At 43.4% G+C, this 27,613-nt stretch overlaps 2 protein-coding genes and 1 long non-coding RNA gene across 6 annotated transcripts in view; 1 reads left to right on the forward strand and 2 right to left on the reverse strand.

Moving 5' to 3' along the window:
• usp54a (ubiquitin specific peptidase 54a) overlaps nucleotides 1-19,468 on the reverse strand; it is a 41,228-nt gene extending 21,760 nt beyond the window's left edge. For 3 of the 4 annotated variants that reach the window (XM_037122933.1, XM_037122931.1, XM_037122934.1), the window contains exons 1-2: nucleotides 9,534-9,824; nucleotides 1,306-1,969 (exon numbers count right to left, since the gene is read on the reverse strand). In XM_037122933.1, the coding sequence (XP_036978828.1) occupies nucleotides 1,306-1,572 (267 nt within the window). In that variant the 5' untranslated portion in view covers nucleotides 1,573-1,969; nucleotides 9,534-9,824. Of the gene's footprint in view, nucleotides 1-1,305; nucleotides 1,970-9,533; nucleotides 9,825-19,242 lie in introns of those variants that run through there. The other variant, XM_037122932.1, reaches the window with a different exon arrangement.
• LOC119033190 lies at nucleotides 8,225-9,815 on the forward strand. Its single transcript, XR_005079196.1, has 2 exons — nucleotides 8,225-9,002; nucleotides 9,043-9,815. It is a non-coding gene; the product is annotated as an uncharacterized LOC119033190 (long non-coding RNA).
• Nucleotides 19,469-22,618: 3,150 nt separating the features above from the next.
• Nucleotides 22,619-26,580, reverse strand: LOC119033242 (prolyl-tRNA synthetase associated domain-containing protein 1-like). The gene is made up of 4 exons (XM_037123091.1): nucleotides 26,155-26,580; nucleotides 24,487-24,612; nucleotides 23,624-23,713; nucleotides 22,619-23,241 (listed from the first exon to the last, which is right to left on the reverse strand). The coding sequence occupies exons 1-4, from the start codon at nucleotides 26,233-26,235 to the stop codon at nucleotides 23,029-23,031; spliced, it is 510 nt and encodes a 169-aa protein (XP_036978986.1). The 5' UTR covers nucleotides 26,236-26,580; the 3' UTR covers nucleotides 22,619-23,028.
• Nucleotides 26,581-27,613: the final 1,033 nt, after the last annotated feature.

The following is a 27,613-nucleotide window of genomic DNA, read 5'->3' on the forward strand; positions in this document are numbered from 1 at the left end:
TTGACAATGTATCCAAAATAATTCAGTGGCGATCAGCCACATGTTACTTTCTGTAATTGAGCAACAGACCGCAGCACACAATGGGCTTCCTGTTCATGGCGGCGTAGGTACCAGCTCGGCTCGAGTCTCCATGGTACTGCGGAAAGTTTACTGCTGTATTATTTAAATGTCTTGATGTTGATATTGAAATGTGTGCTTGTTCTAATAAATATTAGTTCAGTAAGGGTGTCATGATTTCAATCAAAATCGACCAAAATTAAGTCAAAATCTCAAACTTCAAATTAAAAAACAAATCGTTGATGCTGCCACACCCATGTCACGTCCGGTCGGCTTGCCAAGCGGAAAAACACACACGTGTTGAAGTGCTGCGAGTCAACCTCCTCTAACTTAGCTGCTAGCTAAGCCAGCAGCTGTTAGCTACAGCCAGCCAAACGACAGCATGGTGTTACACCATCCTGTTCAGCTCCTGGACCGTGTCGGGCAGCACAGGGGAGATGATTCCTCCAGGGCTGAAGTTTGTGTTTACCTTCAGGGTGAAACACTTTCACGTGTTCAGCTGATCAGGAAATTCTACCAGGGAGCTTTAATGTATCTGGAGGAGCCGTCGCTTTTATTCACAGCCAGACTGAAGACCGTATTGTACATTTTATTGCTGTCGCTACTCCTGCTACTCCTTTCACTTCTCCTTCCTCCCATTCATTCACTGCCTGCATGTACGCTCACTCCCTCACTCTCGCTCGCCCACTCACACCTCAGGCACCGCCCTATTCCTGAAAGGAGCTACGTCACTCTTACAACAATGGCAGCTGCAGCTGCAGATGCAGGAGACACATCAACAGAACTTGAACCCCCTCCTCTTTCTCTGAAGTTGCAGGTGTGGAAGTGTTTTGGATTTCCAGTGAGTTATGGTGACAGAGAAGCCACAGTTTTCAGGCTCTGCAGAAACTAGATGGCAGGTTATTTTGTTTAAGTTTCCAGTTGACTGAAGATATCAGTTATTGTTACATTAGAAAACAACAAATAAAACAAACACCTGGCTCACTGCACACAAACTGACTGTTTTATAACTTTAAGATACAATGATGTTTAGAGAAAGATCGTGCTTTCAGAACTTTCAGGTCTTTTGAGATGTTAATTGTAAACGCACCACCCCGAGCTGACCTGGTACCGACATCAGGACGTGTCCAGAGTACTGAACAGACGAGAAACTATAAAAAGAGTTCAGATAAGTGCTTCATCCTCGATGTCTGGTTGTATCCACAACCCAAAGAAATTTAGTGTGTGTATGTGTGTATGTGTACCTACCTGCAGGGCGCTGTTCAGGAAGCAGCTGTTCTGTCCCGGCTCGTTGCTCAGCCCTTTACTGGGAGCGATGGATGTCATGGTGCGAGGCGTCAAGATTCCCTGCATCCCTCCGACGTCACCGCCAACACCGCTGCCACCAGCGCCGCCCCCAACGCCACCACTGCCCGATGCAAAGTAGTTCCTCTTCCACGACATGTCTCTCTCTCTCCGTCTGGTCCTCGGTCTCTCGGCCTCACTCCCCGCAGGAGTCAACTTCCTGCTGTCCATTCTCGTATCCACGGAGACAGAGCCATGACCGCCGGGCCGAGAGGAGCAAAGTAACAATAGGAAGAAAATAAAATGTAAAGTGACTCAACAAAAATGTTCTTTGAAGTTAAACTCCACGAAGATGATTCAGGAAGTCTGTCTGATGATGATAATAATGTCCTCAGTCCTCTGGGTCTGTGTTCAGGGAGCCTTTGACTGGACGGTCCAACGAATACACAATCATCGTGTGTGTGTGTGTGTGTGTGTGTTGCAGATGCGATGACCTCTGCCCTCCTTTCACATGTCAACACGTGCAGCTGAGCCGTGAGCACTCCTCCTCATCCTCATCTTCTTCATCACCGGCAGCAGATGAGCTGACACAAACCAGCAGGGTCAGAGGTCAGAGGTCAGGACGGACCTGCAGAAGAGAGACGACAGAGTCTGAGAGGCTTCTTCTATATTCACTTCCTCTGACATCACATCAGATTTCAGTCTGTTTTCTAATCCTGGTTTCATTTACTGTCCATACAAACTCAAGGCTTCAAAACTGGAGTAAACCGGACCTCAGAAGAGCACTGGAGTAAACTACACTCAGGTTTATTTCTTCACTGGATCTACATTTTGACACACATTTCAGTTGAATCTCTTACTTTATATGAATATCAGTCCCAAACATCAGTTTTCAGTCTCGATTTCTAATAACCGGACCAGCTAAGCTAAGATCGAACCCGACCTCTGACTAGAATGTCCTGGACGCCTCAATAAGAAGCGACAACATGCAGTGAAGTTGCAGAGAGTGCTGCTGCTGAAGCACAGGTGTCAGGTGTGCCTTTGTTTACGATTCATTCCAGCAGCTTCGCTCCAGCGGAAACAAATATTTCACATTAAAATGTTACCAGAGGCTCAAAGCACGTCCTCCATCACAGCTCTGAGTCTGCCTGAAGTGATGAGACTCACTGAGGCATACGGACCACTGAGAAACATTCATCCAAGTTAAACTGCTGAGAGGTGATCAGAATACAGGTCGACTGATGAGGCTTCATCAGGGCCGGTAGTGATTATTATTATTATTATTATTATTATTATTATTATTATTATTATTATTATTATTATTATTATTATTATTATTATTATTATTATTATTATTATTATCATCATTATTATCATTATCATTATCATTATTATCATTATCATCATCACCATCACCATGGGCTGCACAGTGGCCCAGTGGCTAGCACTGCTGCCTCACAGCTAGAAGATCGCCGGTTCGCGTCCCGGTTGAGACGCCTGGGATCTTTCTGTGTGGAGTTTGTATGTTCTCCCTGTGCAAGCGTGGGTTTTCACCGGGTACTCCGGCTTCCTCCCACAGTCCAAAAACATACTGAGGTTAATTGATTATTCTAAATTGTCCGTATGAGACAAGAATGAGATGTGAATGAGAGTGTGTGAGAGTGTTCGTCTCTATGTGTGGCCCTGCGATGGACTGGCGACCTGTCCAGGGTGTCCCCTGCCTTCGCCCTAAGTCAGCTGGGATAGGCTCCAGCCCCCCGCGACCCTGCAGAGGATTAAGCGGCGTACATAGAATATGTACAGATGATGGATGGATGGATGGATCATCACCATCATATCAGCCTGATTATCAGATGTACATGTGTTGAGATGATGATAGAAGAACTTGACTGAGTGTTACAATATTTCTAACTGCGCCACCCCAACAGAGGGAGCAACGTTCCTAAGATACATCAGCAGGTCTGTGTTCTGTGTGTTAAACAACAGCAACGTCTCTACAGTCTGTCCCTGTGATGATGGTCCTGACCCGGTTGTCCATGCGTGGACCGTCCATTCATCCCACTTTTTTCTTCCTTGAGTTCTTATCTCATGAATCAGCTGCTCCATGACACACATCTGTCCTCTCTTACACAGCTTCCCTGTCATATTGTAATACAGATGACTTAGTAATGTCATAATCCAGAATTCTGACAGTAAGCAAGTGAACATCTTCCCACAATGTTATAATTTTATGGCAAAGCCAAAAAACATGCGTGATCTACATTTGTAGCCCCACACTGTCTCCAACATGGCTGTGGGACAGTGGCTCTGACAAACAATCTAATCAAGTACTTCCAACAAAATCATCTCCAAGCCCGTGATGATGTGGTCAACTGTTGTGTTCTCCAGATATGGAACCATTCATCTTCAGAAATATTCACAACCAGCTCTCTTTCCCATTTCAGATTCAGAAGTGTGCTTCCTTGTGCATGTTTGAATCCATGTTTCTGACAGCACTCTTTGAGACGGCTGATGGAAGTTGTGTAACTGTAAAAGTTAGGAGAGAAGAAGAAAAACAGGAAATGAAAATTGCAGAGAGCCTGTTGAGTGAAACCCGACATTACTCAGTAACCAGCAGGAGCCGTAATAACTGGATTTGAGACCTTTAAATCTCCTCCAAGACGTTATGTTGAGATAATTTCAGGCTCCTGCAGACGGAGGAATGACTCGAGGAAACCTTCCCTCTCTCACTCTGAGCTCTCTGGCGCAGAGAGTCCAACTGGAACTCTGGTTATTTTTGACAATTAATCTAATTTGAAAAATTAAAAAAAGATTTCAGATTAAATAAAGAAAGATACTTCTGACACAAACACACACACTTCTGTCCAAAGTACAGAAATTCATACATACATTCACACACTGATGGTGCCGACAAGCTCATCAGCAGTTTGGGGTTCAGTATCTTGGACACTTTGACATGTGGACCAGGGGAATTGAACCAGCGACCTTCTGAAAAGACGCTGGCTCTACCCCTGAGCCACAGCTTCCCCAACGCATGAAACTTGACCTTTGACCTTTCCTCAAACTGCTTCACACCTGAAAACAACCGTCTGACAGTCCAAGTGTCTGAGACAGACACAAAGACGTTTGTCTCATTTTAGCTCCATGATCAATAAATAAGGACATTCATAAATGAATCAACAGACTCCATGTGCAGCGGAGACTCTGTGTTTGTGTGTGTGGGTGTGTGTGTGTGTGTGTGTTTGTGTGTGTGTGTGTGTGTGGTAGCACTGACAGAGGTAAACCACCGGTCACAGCTGAGGGAGGTGAGGAGGATTAGCCTGATCAGACTGTCTGCACAGGATTACATTGTCTGTGTGCGTGTGAGTGTACGTGTGTGTGTGTGTGTGTGTGTGTGCGTGTGTGTGTGTGTGCATGTGTGTGTGTGCGTGCGTGTGTGTGTGTGTGCGTGCGTGCATGCGCGTGTGTGTGTGAGGTAAACACCACACGCCCTCAGTGAAGCGCTGTCCTCCTCTGATCTCTGATCGCTCTGGTTTCCACTTCTAAATGGGTTCAGCTTGTTTGTTTGTTTAGTCTCTGTGAGGCAACAACAACCAGAATTCCCTCCAGGAAGGGGGGCTGTAGCTCAGCAGGTAGCTGGTTCAAATCCCAGCTCCAGGATGAGCTAAGATGCATGTCGAAGTATCCTTGTCCCAAGATACTGAACCCCGACTTGCTCCTGATGTGCAGCTGGCACCTTGCGTGGCGGCCTCTACCATCAGTGAGGGCGAGTTCAGTACCCTGCCCAGCAACAACCCCCACAACCCCATAAAAGGGATAAAGCGGTTACGGACAATGACATGACAAATTACGACACTTTCTGTTCATGATCCATCAGCGGTCTACATAAATGTTAACGCTGGTGTTCGGTTTGTCCGCTCTGGGCTACTGTAGAAACATGGAGGACAATCTGAACAATTCAGCAAGAAATATTATTGTTTTCCTCCCCAATATCAGTATATCGCTAAAACACAGCGTGGGTGGAGCTCTGAGACGGTGATCTCTGGTTTGACTGATGTTACCTGGTCCACAGCAACACTGACACACCTGCAGTCAGCTGCTCCACACACAGCTCTGATGGAAACATTAGGCCTGCAGAGACAGCAGCTGAATGTAAACTGACTGGAAACATCTTCAACCTGTTCCCAACACACACACACACACAGCAGAGGGACCCAGGTAAGTGTATATACCTGGACTGCACACTATCCAATCAGAAAGGCCGGATTAGTTCAGCTGGTTAGAGGTCGTTTCCTCTCCTGCTGAGCACCGAGGCTGATTTGGTGTAAAATTGGTTATATAACCAAACACCAGTCTGTCGCATTGGCTTCACACACACACACCCACACACACACACACACACCCACACACACACACAGCTTTAATCACCTCTAATTCTCTGAGTTGGCTCAGTGCCGTCTCTATGCAGCCAGTCTGTATCACAGTGGGAACAGTGGGAACAGTGGGATGAAGCCAACAGACACATGGTGGAGCAGACAGACAGACACACACTGATCTGTCTGGCCTGTCAGGTGAGCTCACAGCCACCAGACTTCATTCACTTTCTGACTCATTTTCACTGAGCTGCTGTTCAGTCTCAGTGTCTGTTCAGCCTCATGTGTGAGTGAACAGTGAAGACGAACGTCTGTAATCTCCTGAAGCCTGAGAAGGACGCTCGCACCGCTTTCATCCCTCCAACAGTCGCAATCACAACAATTACTAATATTCTGTTACAGAAGACAAAGAAAAGCAGCAAATGCTCACGACTGAGATCAGTCTGATGACAGGAAGTCCAGTTCAGAGCCCGTCCATGTATTCAGTTGCCATTACTGCTGGCTCTCTGCATCATGCAGCTAACGTTAGCAGTCTTTCTAGCTGGCTAACATTAGCCCCAGGTTGTCATTAACCAAACCCAACACGACGACCACCTTAATGCTGTATGAACGGTCATGATCTGATGCTGTTCACCAGCTCACTGAGTCGGCTAACTGTTCCGCATGGCAGGGTCCCAATTCACATTTAGCACAACAACATCTTCAACACGTCCCTCCCAACCTGGCCTCTCATGGAAACACCTAAATATACTGATGCAAATAGTTCTCCATCTTCAGTTTTCTGAAGACTTTAAATAAAGAAAGATCCGTCCATGTATCTGGATCCACACCAACATTGAACGGGTCTATCCTGGGCCCAGACCCACCCTTCATCCAAGACTGGTGGAAATCTATTCAGTAGCTTTTGTGCCAACAAACCAACCAACTAAAAAACTAATCAACCATCAACTAGAAGAAAGTAGATTTCTGATCATGAGTACAAAAGCAACCATTGATCAATCAGACTCTGGATTGATGACATCAGACATTTGACGAGTGAATCAGGTCAGTCCAGACTCTGTTTGTTCCACCACATGAACATCAATATGTCTAAAAATGAAACGTGTGACAGGAAACGGTGGATAAGATGAGACGGACGAGATCAGACGACATCGGGCTTCTCTGCTGCCTGGACACACATTTTTATTTAAGGCTTGTTTTTTTCCTCTTCTGAGGATGTAGATTAAGTTAAATCTGTGCATCTCATTTCCTTCTGTGAGACTCTGGAGAGAATCACAGAGTCAAATATTTTCTAAGACGCTTTCTGGGCGCAGGAACTGACGCTGTGGTGCTGCTGACCTCATTGGCAGCCAGTTTGGGGGAAGATTTGGGGCCTAATAACTAAAAGAAGAGCTCATGAATATACAGCCGACCTTCAGAGCTGCAACGGCACCAAAATAACTCACAGAATTTGGGAATGTGGAGCACTTCAATCACTTAATTCCACCCAGTGAAAGGAGGAATTAGCTTCTTGTCGTCTCCCTCTGAGACTCTCAGACGAGTGACGTCTCGCTGCACGGCTTCAGTCGAGGACACTTCAGCTCCGGTCTGAACTCAGAGCTGTGCCTGCTGCACGCCAACATACAGGCTGTGTTTCACAGCGTCTGGCAGAGAAAACCCTCCGATGAAGCAAATCAGAGCGAGGAAAACGTCTTAGACAGCAGCTAAACTCACATCATCAACTCACTGCAGGTCCAAACGGATTCTCAGCATCACAGACACACATCTGGCTGTTTGTTCCCGACTACTCTTCAGAGTATGTGAGGCAAAATCAAATATGCAGAAGATCCTTAACTTTTATCCTGATGTGATAACAGAAGTGTCAGAACTTCTCCAGTAACGATTCATGTCATCTCTCAAACTTGATTTCACCTCAGCTGGATACCAAATTCATTTTCAAGGATTTTCAGGCACCAGTTATGTGAAACTCTGATGTAAACCACAATCTGTGTGACCGCTCCACCGGCCCGGAGCCCGGCCAAACAGCTCAAAGTCCGAAAACATTCAACTCACAACAAGAAATGCAGCAAATCTGATATGATTGATTAGTGGTCAGTCAGTCTTTCACCAATTTAACATTAAAAACTCCAGATGTCTCCACACAGGTCGTCTGCAGAGACACACACCGATCTGAAGATGTCAATACACCCCGACATGCGGTCGAGGACGCTAACACTGTTAGCTTTAACCTGTTTTCAGATCAGTTCTCAGGACAACCAAACTTCACATGCCTGACCAGCGACACAAAGCCGAGGAGACAACGACTGAATCTTCTATTTGTGTGAACAACAATATCTCTAAATTCTACAAACAGTCAGAACCAACATGAACCTGTTTAACTAGCAAGTGAAATGCAAAGACTGTTGGATGTTTTATGCAGATCACATGTTGATACAAGGCTTAAATAAAACATGATGCTAATCTTCAATAAAGCCTAAAACTCTCAGACTGGCTGCAGTGTGCAGCTGAGACGCTTCCCGTTGTCTCCTCCATCACCTCCCTGTTGTGAATGCATTGTTCTAATTTCCAGTCCCCCACATTCCACCAGTGGTCTGAATGAACAGTAAATCATGCAGACTGGGAGGAGCTCCTCCTCCTCTTCTTTCAACACATTATTTTCCCATGAACACAGCTGAATAATGAACCTTTAATTTAAAGCTCTGCGGCTGTTCTCACACTGAACAACTCTACATTCCTGCGCAACACTGGACTCCACTGCACCACATCACTCCTGCAGAACCTCCCAGAGAAGTGATGGGTCACAAACACCGGAACTCATGTGAGACACTAGAACTAACAGTTATCAGTCCGGACCTGCAGCCTGCAGATCTGAGGAACCACTGAGCTCTGAGTCTGTACATGAGGGTCAAAGTGGAGCTGGATTTATATGAAGTTACTTTAGCAATAGCAAAACAAATGGTTACCTAAAAGTCCATTTCAACGGTCATCGGTCATCCTCATTATCACCAAATCCCATTAACAAATCTAACACTTTAAAGTTTCTGTGCATACATGCAGATTTAGACTCACAGAAGAAAAATGTTTCAGTAACTTTTCAAAAACTGCAGGAACCACTTGAAACATCGACGCGAGTTCAACCCACCACACAGCCCGCACTCAACAAGAACATTGGTCACTTTTAAAAGCTGGATTAATCCTGTTGTTTCCCTCCTCCCGGTCAGTACTGAGGTCCACCAGGAACACATGAGGACCACCAGGAACACATGAGGACCACCAGGAACACATGAGGTCCACCAGGAACACATGAGGTCCACCAGGAACACATGAGGTCCACCAGGAACACATGAGGTCCACCAGGAACACATGAGGACCGCTGAGTTCACGACAGTCCGGCTTCCCTCCTCGGAGCACACGAGGCCACGCTACCTTGTGTTCCGTGCCGGGGGACCGTTGGCTGCCGCGAAGCTGTTAAAAGGCTGTTTTTTTTAATGGAGTCTGGCGCAGTGCTGCTCGCTCCACAGAACCGCACCGGGGCTACATTACATCACTTCCAGCAAACTTCACGGAGAACAATGACGGCAGAGCGGCATCGCCGAGCTGGTTTAACCGAATACTGTCCGCTGTGAATCTGATAAAACCACCAAAACACCGAATCCGCCTGGATGTGTGCAGCCCGTTATCGTGTGGGTCACTCCGTAACCGGTACCGACAGCAGCGTAGCGTTAGCCGCCGCCGGTGAAGGAGAGTAACGGCTGCTGCGTTCAGACCCACCGACCTCCTCACGGAACCACAGCACACGGAAGTTAGACGGCGGCTCACCTGTGACCTGGAAGCCGGAGGAGAAGCAGGGTTCCCGGCTGTGCTGGGGCAGGTTTGGACTGAGCAGCTCCGGAGAAGAGAAGAAGAGAAGCGGCGGTATTGTGTTTAAAGCGGCAGAGTGGAGGGGGCGGAGCCAATACCTGCGGCACGGCGCGCGACCGCGAGCGTGCGTCTGAGCGTGCGTGTACATCTTTACAATAACATAACTTAACGTGTGAAATATTAAATTATACAGTAATATTTGAGTTATCTGAATATCAATAAAGTGAATCTGCAAACGGACTCTGGACCAGCTTCTCAAATATTATATAAATATTATTTATACAGTAACTGTTGTACTTTTACTCTTTCTACCAGCTGACTTGTTATAGACTGTAAATGTCTGTCTGTGATGATAATCAGTCCGTCCCTATAGAAAAACCATTGAATAGAAACAAACAGCTCTAAACTGCTTTTTTAAGCATGTTAATTGTCATATTATGGATTATATATTTTTTCATATATGTATTTTCTCCTTGTTTGGTGTGAACACACCATAATGTGCATAATAACAGTGTTCGTCTGTTTTTGATGTTCTTATTCAGGTAAGTATCCTTATTTAAAAAGTAATAGCTAAAATCTCATTTATCTATGGGAAATGACAGGGAGCTGCCGGAGGAGCACCGGGCTGACAGGGAGCTGCCACTCGTACTTATTCACTTACAACAAAGACACACAGCTGTCACACAAACATAAAGATCAGCTGTGCAGGAGCAAATGTTAATTCACTGTGAGCTCAAATTGACTTCTTTTAAAATGCTGAAAGTTTTTGCAACTTCTTCATTCTTCACATTTTCAGTATGTACAGATAAAGTTCCATATTGTTTGATTTGAGCAGTGAATCCAGTGTGTTTAATGTGTTTACAGTCAATCTTAATTTCAGAGGCTTTAGTTGATACAGAGTATTTACATGGACAACTGCTCTAAATGTTACATGTTATTTTTACAGATACATGAAATTATAATCACTTCATGAAGAGGTCACTGTATTCTCATCACATTCAGATAAAATTCATAACTACATGACTGAAGTCTGATGTGGAAACAAAGACACTGCATTAAACCTGTGAGCTGAAGTTGTGCTGTGTGTTATTGATCAGAGTATTGATCATATTATAGCACAGGAGGACATGTAAGGATCAATACAGCCTCACAACACACCACAGGACTCAACAATCCAATCAGGCTCTGACTCACAGACACAGCGTCGTTATACAGTTAATTATTCATTAACCAGTTTTACCAAATCACATCACTATTATATTCTCAGTGATGATCTGTGCTGGTGTCAGCTGGAGGTCCTGTTAGCGCAAAATAACTAGCAGGGGACACTGACAAGATGGCTGCCATGTGTCAAGACGTGTTTGTTTGCTCCAAATGTAGAAAAGCTTTAACACAGATCTGGAGCTGTTAGAGAAGTTCACCATGTTCGTCTACATTCACTGCCAACACTGTGGTGGAACAGGGCGGGTCACACACTACAGCTCTGGACTCATCGGGACCAGCTGCTACCAGAACTACTGCAGCTCGTAAACGCACAGTAACATCTGTGAGAGTCAACAAGCTTCATGTTCAGCATAACAGAACCAACAACAGTGAAGCGAGCGAGCGAGAAGACGAGCAGTCAGACTGTGGCTGAAATAAATTCCTGATGTTTGATCAGAAACATAAATCATGAAGATCGAAACAGTTTGGGTGGAGAATGGACGGGAACCACAGCTACGCCTGCAAACATTCCTCCGCCTGCAAACTATTAAACTGGGTTGAACTGACCCGAACGGGGTTAAATATGGCTGCACAGAACCGACACGGCCTCGCTGCTGATCATCTATACTGATGGGTCGTCACACAGGAACATTTATCTGATTCTGTTCTGTTCAGTACTTCAGTTTCAGTCCTTTTAAATCATCTGAAGTCACTTTTTTCAGATTTCAACAGGAAAATTTAAGATCTCACTCCTTTCATGAATTATTCATCAATTAAACGATGGATTATTAATTACATTTCATGATGATTCAGATTCAGATGAATGACCTTTGATGGATGGTTGAGGTTGAATGATGTCACCAGACTGTTAAACTCTCAGTGACTAAGTTTGTTAGCAATTAAAACTAAAAAGTCTTTAATTTTCTATTTCATTTTCTTAATTGATTTATTTAATAAATATAATAATAAATATGATATATTTATTTCTGGTGGTATTTCTGGTGTAGTATGGTGGAGGTCTGGTGGATTCTGATGGAGGTCTAGTGGAGTCTGGTGGAGGTCTGGTGGAGTCTGGTGGATTCTGATGGAGTCTGGTGGATTCTGATGGAGGTCTAGTGGAGTCTGGTGGAGGTCTGGTGGAGTCTGGTGGAGTCTGGTGTAGTTTGGTGTAGTCTGGTGTAGTTTGGTGTAGTCTGGTGGAGGTCTGGTGGAGTCTGGTGGAGTCTGGTGAAGTCTGGTGTAGTCTGGTGGAGTCTGGTGTAGTCTGGTGGAGGTCTGGTGTAGTCTGGTGGAGGTCTGGTGTAGTCTGGTGTAGTCTGGTGGAGTCTGGTGTAGTCTGGTGTAGTCTGGTGTAGTCTGGTGGAGGTCTGGTGTAGTCTGGTGGAGGTCTGGTGGAGGTCTGGTGTAGTCTGGTGGAGGGCCGGTGGAGGGCTGGTGGAGTCTGGTGGCGTCTGGTGTAGTCTGGTGGAGGTCTGGTGTAGTATGGTGTAGTCTGGTGGAGTCTGGTGGAGGTCTGGTGGAGGTCTGGTGTAGTCTGGTGGAGGTCTAGTGTAGTCTGGTGGAGGTCTGGTGGAGTCTGGTGTAGTGTGGTGGAGGTCTGGTGTAGTCTGGTGGAGGTCTGGTGTAGTCTGGTGGAGGTCTAGTGTAGTCTGGTGGAGGTCTGGTGGAGTCTGGTGTAGTCTGGTGGAGTCTGATGGAGGTCTGGTGGAGGTCTGGTGTAGTCTGGTGGAGGTCTAGTGTAGTCTGGTGGAGGTCTGGTGGAGTCTGGTGTAGTGTGGTGGAGGTCTGGTGTAGTGTGGTGGAGGTCTGGTGGAGGTCTAGTGTAGTCTGGTGGAGTCTGGTGTAGTCTGGTGGAGGTCTGGTGGAGTCTGGTGGAGGTCTGGTGGAGTCTGGTGTAGTGTGGTGGAGGTCTGGTGTAGTCTGGTGGAGGTCTAGTGTAGTCTGGTGGAGGTCTGGTGGAGTCTGGTGTAGTCTGGTGGAGGTCTGGTGGAGTCTGGTGGAGGTCTGGTGGAGTCTGGTGTAGTCTGGTGGAGGTCTGATGGAGTCTGGTGGAGGTCTGGTGTAGTCTGGTGGAGGTCTGGTGGAGTCTGGTGTAGTCTGGTGGAGGTCTGATGGAGTCTGGTGGAGGTCTGGTGGAGTCTGATGTAGTGTGGTGGAGGTCTGGTGTAGTCTGGTGGAGGTCTGGTGGAGTCTGGTGGAGGTCTAGTGTAGTCTGGTGGAGGTCTGGTGGAGTCTGGTGTAGTCTGGTGGAGGTCTGGTGTAGTCTGGTGGAGTCTGGTGTAGTCTGGTGGAGGTCTGATGGAGTCTGGTGGAGGTCTGGTGGAGTCTGGTGTAGTGTGGTGGAGGTCTGGTGTAGTGTGGTGGAGGTCTGGTGGAGTCTGGTGGAGGTCTAGTGTAGTCTGGTGGAGGTCTGGTGTAGTCTGGTGTAGTCTGGTGGAGGTCTGGTGTAGTCTGGTGGAGGTCTGGTGTAGTCTGGTGGAGGTCTGGTGGAGTCTGGTGGAGGTCTAGTGTAGTCTGGTGTAGTCTGGTGGAGGTCTGGTGGAGTCTGGTGGAGGTCTGGTGGAGTCTGGTGTAGTGTGGTGGAGGTCTGGTGTAGTCTGGTGGAGGTCTAGTGTAGTGTGGTGGAGGTCTGGTGGAGTCTGGTGGAGGTCTAGTGTAGTCTGGTGGAGGTCTGGTGGAGTCTGGTGGAGGTCTGGTGGAGGTCTAGTGTAGTCTGGTGGAGGTCTGGTGGAGTCTGGTGTAGTCTGGTGGAGGTCTGGTGGAGTCTGGTGGAGGTCTGGTGGAGTCTGGTGTAGTGTGGTGGAGGTCTGGTGTAGTCTGGTGGAGGTCTGGTGGAGTCTGGTGTAGTCTGGTGGAGGTCTGGTGGAGTCTGGTGTAGTCTGGTGGAGGTCTGGTGGAGTCTGGTGGAGGTCTGGTGGAGTCTGGTGTAGTGTGGTGGAGGTCTGGTGTAGTCTGGTGGAGGTTAGGGTTTGTTCTTCATGAACATGAACTAAAAACTCATCTTGACCTTTGACCTTCATGTTGGTTGAGATGTTGGTTTGTGTCCTTATGTTTCTCTGCTGAGTTTAACGGACTCTGAGATCAACAGTTCGAGTCATGACCAGTTTTCAGACACAACAGTGGGTTGGGCGGCCCGGTGGCTCACTCGGCTATTTGATGGTTTCTGAGAGTTTGTGTTTGAGAGGACGAACAAAGAGCTCAGTGAGCGAAGCCTCATCTCATTCAGCCTGCACACAACAAGCTGCTGTGATTTGAATACAAAGAGTCTATCTGCTCATTAGTGTGTGTGTGTGTGTGTGTGTGTGTGTGTGTGTGTGTGTGTGTGTGTGTGTGTGTGTGTGTGTTCACTATGACAGAAGTTGAAGTGTTTCACATGTTCAACTAACAATAAGTCAGCAGAAAGGTTCTCTATTTAAACTTGTCAGGAATATTATTCTGTTTATTCTGTCACATACTTGAACTTATACTTTGTGGGCTTTTCATGGCTTTATTGACAGGGCAGCTGTGAGAGACAACAGGTGATGGGATAAGAGGAGGGTTGACACGCAGCACATGGCCACAGGTGGGAATTGAACCCTGAGCCGCTGCTGTGAGGACGAGGCCTCTGCATGTGGGCTGCACACTCCACATACTGAGCTACGGGGACGCCCCCATTTAGACTTTTGTGAGTATATAATAGTTTGACTTTTATTGCATATCCATGCAGATGGATATATACACCCATATCCCAATATCCCTAATAACTGTATGAAACAAACCCATCCATCACTGCGACAAACAGACTCCATGTTTCTACTCAAAGACAGAAAGAAGTTCATGTAGAACATTTGCTGAATTAACAAGAAGGTCCGGCAATAGAGCCTCTGGCAATCTCTTTGCGGGCTTCGGAGGAGTACAGTGGGATTCATCGAGGAGGCAAGGAGCATAAGGTTTCACTGTTCGTCGATGATTTGTTAATATACATCTCGGACCCTTCTAAATCAGTCCCTGCAATAATCTCGATTTTGAACAAATTCGGACAAATATCAGGATATAAAATAAATATTAGCAAAAGTATATTATTCCCAATAAAGATCATAGAAGATCAACAACTCTCTGACAAATTACCCTTCAGGATCTCAACTCAGTTTAAGTATTTAGGTATTAACATTACCAAAACATTTGCAGGCCTATACAAAGAGACCTTTCAAAAATTACTTGACATTACAACAGAAGACCTGCAGAGATGGTCCCATATTCCCATAACATTAGCAGGTCGAATCAACATAATCAAAATGACCATCCTCCCCAAATTTCTTTTTTTATACCAGTGTATTCCCATGTATATCAAAAAGGGTCATTTTCAGAATATAGATAAAATAATCTCAGAATTTATTTGGAATAAGAAAAAACCGAGATTAAGGATGATCTTTTTATAGAGACCAAAATCAGTAGGAGGTATGGGGTTGCCAAACTTCAAATTTTATTACTGGGCAAGTCACATTAAAATGATGACCTACTGGCTACAGAAAAAGCCTCCGCTGTGGTTTGGTATCGAAAATGCCTGTTGTCACCCTTCTTCTCTTCCAGCCATGTTGTTCTCAGCTCTGCCCACGGTAGACCCTGACTCACTACACAATCCAGTCGTCTCCCATTCACTCAAGATCTGGTCTCAAATTCGAAAATCTTACGGTTGGCAGTCTTGTTCTCTTCAAAGCCCTCTCATCGAAAACCATGCCTTCGCACCCTCTTTTACAAATACATTATTTAAGAATTGGTTCGAAAAAGGAATTCATACCTTCCTGGATATATTCATAGATCAAGTTTTTCCAACATTTGAACAGATACAGGAAAACTACAATATCCCAAGGTCACAGTTTTATAAATATTTACAGATAAGGAGTTTTGTTATTCAGAATAATCCATCATATCCAAATTCTCCCAACCCATCCTCAGTGGAATTGATACTTATGCAAGATCCCTCTAAAAAGGGAGGAATATCGAAGATATACGATAGTCTGTCAAATCTGGCTGGCAAAGCTACTACAGATCATCTGAGGTTGGCGTGGCGGGATGACCTGGGCAGAGACATCACAGAAGATCAATGGCAGAGAGCCCTAATACAAACTCATAGTTCTTCAATATGTGCAAGGCATGGCCTCATGCAATTTAAAATAATACATCGTCTACACTGGTCAAAACAGAGGCTTCATAAAATATTTCCCTCGGTGGATCCCTCATGTGACAAATGTGGGCTTGGACCAGCAACACTGGGTCATATGTTCTGGAGCTGTCCGAAGTTATTAAATTACTGGGACAATATCTTTCAGATGTTATCAAATATCTTACATAGACCTATTAACGTAGATCCACTGGTGGCGGTTCTAGGAATTATCGATTCAAGCATAACGAAAAGCAACATGGAACATAACATGGTTTCGTATGTCAAGCCTACTTGCGCGAAGATTGATGTTACTTAATTGGAAAAAGAAGACAGCCCCAACTTATTCAAATCTTATGACAGATGTTATGAGACATTTAGAGCTGGAGAAAATCCGATTCCAACTGAAGAATCAGGAAAGTAGGTTCTACAGAATTTGGCAACCGTTTATTGATTATTTTAACCACAACGCATAGTCTGAGAGGATGTTATAGAAGTGCCTTTAATAGAAGGAAAGAACTTTTATTTATTTGTTAATCTTCATTTGATTTTATTTATTTATTTTATTATTATTATTATTATTATTATTATTATTATTATTATTATTATTATTATTATTATTTATTTATTTATTTATTTATTTATTTTTTTAAATCTGTCTCCATCTGTCTATTTTTCATTTTGAGATACATAAGTTAATACAACTTACATGATTTTTTCTATGTCAACGTGTACGTGTATATGTGTATGGTGTCGGTACTGTCTGATATGTTGTGTGTTAAAAAGAGGAAAATCAATAAAAAAAAGTTGAAAAAAAAAAACGTTGAAAAAAAAGAAGGTCCAAATGATGCAGAATGAGTCAGAGACAGAGTTTCTCAGAGTTTATAAAGTGTCTCCAACTCAACAACTCACTAAACTGACACATTTGTTAAGGGAGTCTGGGGACTTTCTCCACTGGGACAAAGAAGTCGCCTATATTGTTCCTGTTTAGTGTCTCTGTAACATGTGACATGTTTAGATCAATAACATGTTTCTTCTTTCATAAATGGAGTGTAAATGGTGAAATCAGTGTAAACAGTGTGTTCAAACAGCTGATCAATGTTGGCAGGTAAGACTTTAGCACTTTAGACACAGAAGCAGACAGGCTGGTACAGACATGCTGCCACAAACTGACACTTTTTACAAGGAGACAAACAACTTCAGCTGAAACATTTAATGCTGAATTTACAACAAGGACACAATGAGTCAGAAACTGTCAGAGACACAGTTTCACTACGTTATGAAGTTTGTTTTAACTCAACAACTCTTAAAATCACTGCATTTGTTAATGGAGTCTGGTGATGTTGCTGTGACTGTTTCAGTGTTGGATCAGTCAAACAGACTTGTGTGCTGACATCAGCAATAATGTCATCTAAATTACAATGAAGCACAGGGAAATAAGACAGTGTGTAATCCATAACCTGTTCTGTCACACACACACACACACACGCACACACACGCACACACACACACGCACACACACGCACGCACACACACGATCCCCTCCAGGTAAAGACAGTTTGTCAAGTTAGAAACAATTAAAAGTTAAAGATCACAGACAGGCTTCACTTAAAAAAGACGACTGGTTGAACGAGCTGAACACCAAACATCATGCGACACCACACACGGTAGTGTTACCTGTGTGTGTGTGTTTGCTTTCATTTCTCTATGTCCACTTCCTGCATGACATCACCTTCACTGTTCCTGCATGTTACACCTGCACTGTTTACTCTCCCAGTCATATGATGGTACAACACACACACACACACACACACACAGAGTTGTGAGTCACACTGACACCAGCTCATATTATCTTTAGAGCTCCTCTGATCAATGATATAATTTCCCCTCACATGACGCACTCTGCAGTCGTGCTGTTAGTACTTAAACTACAGCTTAATAATAACTAAATCAATAAACACATGCTATAGAAGACATGTTATTAAACATGTTATTCAAGATTTGTACTCTACATTTGTTTGACAGTAGTTTACATTTTTCTGATTAAGATTTGACATTAAAAATATTGTATAACTTCAGTTGAAGGAATTCAAATCAAACTAAACTCGTTTGTCTTGAGACCCTTTCAAAATAAAATGGATAGGAACTGACATGCCCGCCCTGTGGCCTGCAACAGCCAACAAACGTTGGCTAACAGGAAAGCCAGTCTTGGTCCCATCCCGTCCTGTCCCTCACCTGGACCCTCACAGTTCATATTGTGGACTTTGGGTCTAACAGGCTCATTATTTATTGGAGCAACTTTCAGCCGCAGGATGTTTTGTGAACTAAACCAGGTGAAGACTGGATGACTGCTGATGAGCTTGTTTCGCCAGAAATATATCATTCAATTTTGACGTTTTGTCTTTATATTCTGACTTGTGATCTCATAAACTATTCAAATTAAAGTCAAATGAAATATGTCTGAATATTTTTGGGGACCAAAATAATTTACAAGTACTTAATAAATAATAAAGTGAAACACTAAAATATCTTAATGACCCTGAAACTGATTCTGACCAGTGTAATTATGTAATTCATCTCATAATGTTGATATCTTTTATTTTAATGATTTTAACCTCAAAATGTGACTTTCTATCTCAAAATTTAAATGTAGTATCTCATAACTGTGACTTAACATGGGAATAATTTTTCATCAGTCTTAGTTTTCATCTCATTCTTTGACTGAACGTTGGGTTCACTGATACTCGTCTCGTTTAGACCAATCAAGTCGTTCCACGGTATCACAGTGGAACATGAGAGGAGCAGACTGCTGTCACAGAACTTACAACCATCTCATTCATGACTGATCTGTCAATTGAACATAGAATGTCCACAAACTGTGAAAAGTGTCCATCACAATCTCCCACACATACCAAAAGTGTTGAAGTTATCTGATTTATAGATATAAATGAACCCTGAAGCATCCTGATGTTTAAAATACTAGAGGATAGTATAGCATAAAGATTTTCCACCATTTGACCCTAAAGAGCTCAGATCAGAGGGGGAAATTGTGTGGACTGAGGCATTCACATACTTATGGCCATGCAGTGTAAAGACAGATGGCAAATATTATTGAACTGAAGCATGTAAAAACACCAGACTGTTCCTTTAAAGAGTTGAGGTCTCACATTAAGTTGTACAGTTAAGAGTTGAGCTAAAATGAGCAGTTTTTAAAATGTAATTTGGTGCTGGAGCCACAGAAAAACAATAAATGAGTTACTCTGACTAAACGTTATCTTTCTGGCTTTCTCTCTCTCTCATTCATTTCCTCTGTCTCTCTCTCACCTTGACAAACAGCAGCATTCAAATGATCTCCTCTTCCTCCTCCTCCTCCTCTTCTTCCTCCTCCTCTTCTTCCTCCTACTCTTCTTCCTCCTCCTCTTCTTCCTCCTCCTTCTGCTCAGCTGCTGGGCCTCCTGCGTCACACCACTGCCTCCTCTGGGAGAAAAACAGGAGTGATGATTGCAGCTTGTTGCCTCCTCCTCTTCCTCCTCCTGTTTCTCTCCCTCTGTCCACAATATGCTCAGCAGCCGTCTCCCAGGTGACTCAGCCACAGAATGACATCATCCCTGTCAGCACACACACCTGTTTCCTCGAAAAGCACCACCCCTGAACCAGGAAGCCCCACCTCCCACCACCCCCTGCTCCCATGCTCTTCCTGGATGTCTTAAAGGGACAGTGTTGCACTGCTGCAGGGCAACAACAACAGGTGAGTCTGTTTCCAGCAGGTGAACGACAGAGAGACAGATCATATTGATCATCATCAGTATGATCTGTATTTCTTCTCTGAAATGAGGGCTAATATCTCTTTAAACATGTTCCCTAGACCCCAAAACCAGCATGAAAACCAGATGGAGGACGAGACAGAGACTATCCCATAGCAAGAAGTACCATACTTGAAGTTCATTTTATTAAGTTTGCTTGAGTATAAGTATAGCAAGTATACTATGGACCATGTACTTGTAGCATACTAGAAAGTGTACTAATTTAATACTTCTTTGGACTAAATTGGAACATTTTAAGTTTATAAAAGTATACTTTAAGTATACTTTATGAGGTCATTTTAAGTTTCCATAAGTACACTTTCAGGTATAATACCTTAAAACAAATGTGCATAGTGAAAGATATTATTACTGTGCTAAAGTTAATGTAAGCACAAGTCAGTGACTTCACCTTATTCTGTGCTTAAATCAAGACACACTAAGTACTACTCTTTGTAATTTGGCAAGCTCTAGTCAGATATTCACCATTTATCACCAGACATGCTAAAATCCTAACAGACAGGAAGTCTATCCAGGAAAACACCCCTTCACTCACGGTGCCAACATATTTATCATCTTTGTTAACTCAACACAATTTAACCACAGAACAAGGATGTGATTTAACCTATAACCATCTTACACATCATCTTATTCACAACCACATTCACGAACCATAATTACACCAACAATAGAATACCCAAGAGTCTTTGCGCCACAGTCCACAAGGGGCGTTACAGGATACTAAAGTACAAGTATAAGCTTTAGTATTAAAGTATAAGTGTACGTTGAAGTATTAATATACTTAGTCTTAGACTATTCTTTATATTTTTAAGCATAAGCCAAATATACTTCAATATACTTTTTTTAAGTATATAAAATTATAGTATATAAAAAGTACACTTCAAGTATACTGTCTCTGTTTTAGTATGAAATAAGTATACTTGTAGTACACTTGAATAAACTACTTTTTGCTAAGGTTAAAAACTACAACAAAGGAAACCAGAAACTACAAATGGATCCAGGAGTGCAGAATAACAGATTTAGGTCTGAATACGCTCATGTTCAAAGTTAAGTACTTTGGGTTTAGATGTTCAGTTCAATGCCACTCTAACAGTATCCTGTTAGGGTAGCTTAGCATATAGACTGGAAACAGCTCCTGAGGGCTCAGTAGCACACACGTTACATGATAACAGTGACGATCTACAAGAACACCAGTGTAAGAACATCATGTTGACTCCGGGAAGCACAGAACATAGTCTGCTCCACTCTTTTGCTAAGCTAAGCTAGCCAGCTGCTGGGGTACATGAGAGCAGCCAGGTAACGGCCACGCCCCTCTGTGGATGAGCCACAGTGCTGGGTCCAGCAGACATATGGCAAGCCGTTTTAACATTTAATAGCTAGACTGGATATGTTTTGCAGATATCTGTAATTCAGTTCTTCCAAGTCAAAAAGAACATTTCAGATATCCACAACTTCATGCTTACTAGGACAAATGACGTCACTTTTGTCGTTCATGTGTATTGGGCTTTCAATTCCAGATATCCAGAGTGTCATTTTGAATATCCAAAAATACATTGTGACTAGTAAAAATGTCATTATGGATATCCACAATATATACAGATGTCCACAATTGCATTTTTATAGCCACAATACGAATTGTCGATATCTGTAATGACAATTTTACTAGTTACAGTGTATTTTTGGATAATCAAACTTACATTCTGGATATCTGGAATGATACTTATGACTAGTAACAATTGGATTGAAAATATCTGAAATGTTCCTTTTGACTAGGAAGAATACAATACATATCCAGTCTAGCTATTAGATGTTAAAACAGCCACTTATACTTTTTAAGGATTTTTAGATATCTTAAATTTAGTTTTGACTAGTACAATCAAAGTTGTAGATATCTTGAAATAAAGTTTCTAGTAAGAGTGTTATTGCAGATAGAGAGAAATGCTATTATGGCTCTAACATGTAATTACAGAGAGGAGTGTGGTTGGATTAAATGTTAAAACGGCTTGCCATGGCAGACATGTGTGAAGCAGCTGTGGTGCTGTGTGTCACAGTCAGACCTGGTTCTGATTCTGACAGAAGTAATTGTTGAAACAACAGAGCATCTGCTTGTTCACACCCAGTTATTCTGAAATATTATTATCATTGTGATTCTGGGTTAGGGTTAATGGGCTGGGCTGGTTCCATTTGAATTATAATAGTTGTATTAATGGGTCCTAACTGGACCTGATGTATAAAAACCATCCATCCTGAAACCCACTTTATCTCAAGTCTCTGAAATGAGTCCAGAGAGTTCTACGTCATTAGCAGATGACATCACCACCCTGATCTATTTTTAATGTATTTTTGTATGTTCTTTTCTTAAGATAATTATTGACCTTATTTTATGTCTGAAGATTTCTTTGATGTCTCTTCACTCCAGCACGTTTAAACTGTAATGAATGGTTGATTTACACTTTGTAAATTTAAAATATGTAAGAAAATAAAGTTGGATAAATACATTAAACAATCCTAAAGCCCCAAAAAGTCTGTCATCCTCAGAGAGGAAGAAGATGGTGTCGGTCTGTGTCACCTGATTCCAGGTGAGTTAATGATGTCACTGAGTGAACGACAGGTGAGCCAATTTTGTCTGTAGATGGAAGTGAATCTATGAAGCATCTTTGTAAAGTTGAACTACAGTTTTTACTGTAAAAAAATAAAGGCTGACCTTAAAACAGCTTTTTTTAGAATGGAGTTTGGTTGAGCAGTGTGTCAGTGGAGCTACTTTAATGTTAGTAACACACAAACTGAGCTGAGCTGCTTGTGATGATGACGCCACATCTTCACCTCTCAGCTCAGAGCCAACACTCCAATCAGTACATACACACAGACACACCGATGTAATCAGATTACAGCTGTGATGACATCATCACCGTTTCTTTATGTTTACTGTGTAATGAGGCTGAGCGCGTCATCACAGCCCTCTGACTGTCTGAACTCACATTTCCAGACAGTATTTTTATTTTACACAATAAATGTGACAGAATCAGAATTTACATTTACCACCAGTCAGAGTAGAGCGGATGGGCCATGACATGAGGAGGAAGTGAAAATGGTCCGGTTCAGTTTAAAATCAGAACTTTCTATCATTATATGTCAGAGTGTTTTGGGTCTTCATGTTCTTATCAAAGACTTTCTGCATTCAGTTTTTAGAGTTCATCTTGTTTTTGGTTGCAGCCTCTGCGGGTCCTCTTCCAGTCCAGTTCATATCCTGGTGTGATCTCCGCAAGCCACCCTGGTCCAGGTTTTCGTCCTACTCGAAGTTCTCCAGGATGGGTTCGTGTCCCGTCTCCCTGAGGAAGCGCAGCAGGTCGTCTGGTCGGAGCCCCATGGTGGCGGCATTGGTCATGGGGTGGAAATAGACCATCTGGTGGCCTCCCTCCACCAGGTCCCGGTCCAGAACGAACTTCACACTCTGGTCCTCATCGAAGAGCAGAGCGAGAGCCGTCGCACAGCCCTGACCCACCTGAGAGGGGACAGACGGAGGACAGGGTGAGGACAAGAGATCAGACAGAAGAAACCAGAACTGTGTGGACACGTGACCCCAAACCTCATAAAAAAATAAATATTAAATACATTAAAAAAAAAATTAAATGCAAATTAAAAATGCAGGTTTCTTGTTAAAATATTCAGAAAATAAAAAAAAAACCAAACAAACAGTAAAATCCACAAAAAACAACAGGTGTGTGGACCGGAGTCTGACTGGACCGAAGTCTGACTGGACCGGAGTCTGACTGGACCGGAGTCTGACTGGACCGGTGTCTGACTGGACCGGAGTCTGACTGGACCGGAGTCTGACTGGACCGGAGTCTGACTGGACCGGTGTCACCTGGTTCTGTCAGTGTCACCTTTAGCTTCTCCAACATGGCCGCCTCGTCTGCAAAGCGCAGGTTGCCGCTGCCAACACCGAGCTTCTTGGCGAGGTCGTTGAGGTTCACCTGAAGAGGAACAGAGAGGATTATGGGATCTGAACCTCACATGAAGCTACTTTCAGACCTGGAGACAGCGTCGTTGCTACCTTCATAAGACAGACATCCATGGAACTGCTGACAAGACCTGACAACCAGCTCCACTGACACTCAGACTTTAAACTCTGTGACGTCATCACAATGTAAAGATTATGGGCAGAGCCAACAGGAGAAACGCTACTGCACATGCTCAGTGGGCAGCATAACCAGGAAGCAAACGCAAGCTAAACAACATTTCTCAGAGAATGGAAATCTGCCAGTCAGTGGTTCAGTGCAGTGGCCTCTGAAGGTGAGTCAGACGGACTTATTGATCTGATCAGTGCTCCACACGACATGAAGGAGACATATTGATCTGCTCACAGAACCATCAGGGATTAGTTCAGCAGGAACTCACTGAGCTGGTGACGTCGACACGCTGCCGCTCTGATTGTCGGCATTTAAAAATAGAAGACAGCTGATCTCAGAACAGTTTCACTTTCTGTGTGTTGTTGATCCTGTTTCAATTGATTTATGTGGTCTGTTGTTTTTCATCTTTTTATTTATCATTTCATCCTGTTCTCTTCGACTGTTGATGAATATGTTAGTCTATGTACTATTTTCTGACGGTTACTTTGAGAAGAATCATTTGTCAGTCGGACAGACCCGGCTCCATCTTTGGGTTTATGATCTATCGTGTTCTTGTTGTAGGTCTGTGCCGAGGATGCACCACAGACTCGTGCTGGTGGCGGCTGGCGTGAGCTGACCTGGCGGTCGTGGCGGGCCGACACCAGCCACAGGCCTTTCTTCTTCTTGTCCTTCAGGAAGAGGTTCTTTGTGACGGCTCCGCCCACGTCCTGCAGGTGAGGCATCATCTCCTCCACCGTGAACACCTGCAAGGGACGATGACATCACGACACACTGATCACCGTTTGTGTTTCTGTTGAGCTTTAACCTCAGTTCATTAATCTTTCACAAAAAAACATCAGATGTGGCTCAAATCTGGACAGGAAATGACATCCCAATTAATCTGATCAAAACCACGATAAATCATTGTCCACATGCTCTCAGACTTCAGCCAGACATATTTCAATCTTTGATTTTCTCGTTTACACCATTTTTATTAGAACAACATGCCGTGTTAAAGATGATAATCAATTCAACTCAGTAAAATACATGAACACATGATGATGCAACACGTCAAATTAAATTTAGTCAAATTCATATAATTTAATTGACATCGACACCAGTTCACCTCTGAAGCCTCAAACCTGCGTCTGAAGCTGGAGCACGTTGGAGATGTTTCATTATTTTGCTTTTTTAACATTTATACCAACTGTTATTTTTTCCAATAGAAACTGGCTTCACACAATCATTAGTTCAATTATACCTTTTTAAAATCTGTATCCAAAATCCCAACATGTTGATGTTTAACAGTAAATATATTATGAACATTGATCAACATTAAACATTTTTTGGTCGCAATATTTTCAATTTAAAAATTCTAAAGATGTAATCAATTGTATAAAATATTAAATTTAACTGAGTGATGATGGGCAGAAATTAGAAATCTATTAATTCATCTTTGTTTTGATGAATGTTGTTTTGTGGCGAAGGTCGAACAAAGAAACTTTTAAAGCTGTTAAAGTGAAGCAGAGACAGACTGAGCTGCAGCAGAAACCGACAGGTGGCGCTGTGTCGCCCCCTGCAGGTCACATCAGCTCCATGCAGCAGAGAGGTCCGCACCGGTTATTAAACCAGACTGCAGACACAAACAAATAAACACTGTTAAACTACCAGAAAGCTGCGGAAGTTTGTGAATGTTGCGTTTCAGACGCAAACCATCAGTTTACTTCACGTGACGCTCTGAGTCTGGAGAGACTGAAATCCCAGACTCCGTTCAAAAACGTCTCGTTTTTCAGAGTCCCCCGCCCTGAGGCTCACAGCCGTGACAGGAGGAACTCGTCCTCACACCGCCTCCGCTTCTACTGATCTGACGGAAGATCCGGCGTCCAGCCAGCAGCCAGCAGATCTTCCCTTTAAGTACAAAGACAACTTTTTACTGCGTCCACGTGTCCACTGACAGTGAACCGCGGCCTCATCTGGACGGAAGACGCTCGGGTCGTTGAATGACTCAAGAACACAAGCGAATCCAACAGATGTGTGTCCTCTGCTACAGTGTGACTGTGAAAGATGTAACCAGGTGTCACTACTGTAATCAGCAGCGAATATTATCAGTAGGAACCTTTGTGCGCCCAGGAGTTTCCGCCCGGAAGGTAAATAGTTTTTGACCGCTGCTATTATCATTCGTTTGCTTCGAGCGTTGGTTTTCTGTCATAAATGTTTCTGTACTTTTAAACAGTCAGAATAAAACCATGTTTGCGATGAAGAAGTTCGGACTGTGTTCTGGTCCAGATACACTCGCAGCTGTTTACCGGCGGATGGTCCACACAGGTCGTCTGGATGTCCAGCGCCTCCAGATGTTTCTCCAGCTGCGTCCGCAGATCTGCTGACATCTCAAACCTCAACGTGTTTTGTATGAATTAAGATGAACCGAAGATGAAGAAACAGCTGCAGCTACAGGAAGAGGAGAAGAAGAATAGGAGGAGAAGAAGAAGAAGAGGAGGAGGAGCAGAAGCTGCTGCCCCCTGCTGGACGGAAGTGAAGTGACTCCAGGCTGCTGTCACTTTGTAACACCGATAATCCTGATCGAGGATGTTTACAGTGTCTCATGTTATAATGTATCGATGAGTCTATAAGGTGTCAGTCTTTGTCTCTGTAGACAGAATATTAATACACATGCCTTTAACATATGTATCATTATTAACTAGCATTTCTATTTTATTCATTTTGTTACTCTTTACAGGTCTCACTAGTAAAAATATGACTTTTTAGTTATTTATTCATTATTTTCACATCTTAAAAGTTACGTTTTTATTTATTTTTTGCTTTATTTCTTAATTTCTTTTTTTTATTAAGATATATCTTTTAAAAGTTAAAACAACATTTATTTGTTTTAATTTTAAAATGTGTATTTTTATGCTTTCCATAAACTTGTCAGGATAATGATATAATAATCATAATAATATTGATATATTAACACATTGAACCTTCTGCTCTGAGCAGGCAGCCGTCTGGTCGAGCTGTAAATACAAATGGAAACGTACATTCAAAAATTGATGAATAACACGTTTTTATTCAATTAGATTATTAAAATACATTTTAAAAAAGTGAAGCAGGCAGCAGACATCGACCCAGACAGCCTGGTGCTGCTCATGACACTGAGAGGTTCTTGATGTTCAGGAGGTGCTGAGGTCCATCACAGAGAACGACACTCTGAAGGACATGTTGTCACGGCCCACTTTCACCTGAATGCCATGTGTTATGAAACACACTCGTCCATAATGGATGAAACATTAATTCTGCACAATGACCCAGTTTAATACTGACAGCAGGTCAATGTCGCAGCTGAACCTGCTGCTCTTTAATAAATGAACGTTACAAAACTGAGAGATTTGGGCCGAAGCGGCATCAGAGGGCCAAAAATTGCAGCGAGACGGGAACAGGGTCCGACTCTTTAGTCCTCTGAGGCTGCGGATCAAATCATAATCCAGAGATTATCTCAGATGAAGCTGCTCATCATCAAACAGAACACAGAAACACAAAGTCACAAACTACTGACGCCAAGCAGAAAGGCTGATGAGACAAAACAGTGGACAGCAACTACAACTCCCAGACTGCACTGCTGGAGGAAGTGTCCAATCAGATCGCTTCAGACTTCTCAGTACTTGAACTGGAGGAGCAAAACATGTTAGATTCTGATGATTATGACATCATAAGGTCGTGTGTGTGTGTGCGTGTGTGTGTGTGAGAGTTGATATCTTGTCTTGATTT

Source organism: Acanthopagrus latus, chromosome 15 (assembly GCF_904848185.1).
Source record: "Acanthopagrus latus isolate v.2019 chromosome 15, fAcaLat1.1, whole genome shotgun sequence".
NCBI lineage: Eukaryota > Metazoa > Chordata > Actinopteri > Spariformes > Sparidae > Acanthopagrus > Acanthopagrus latus.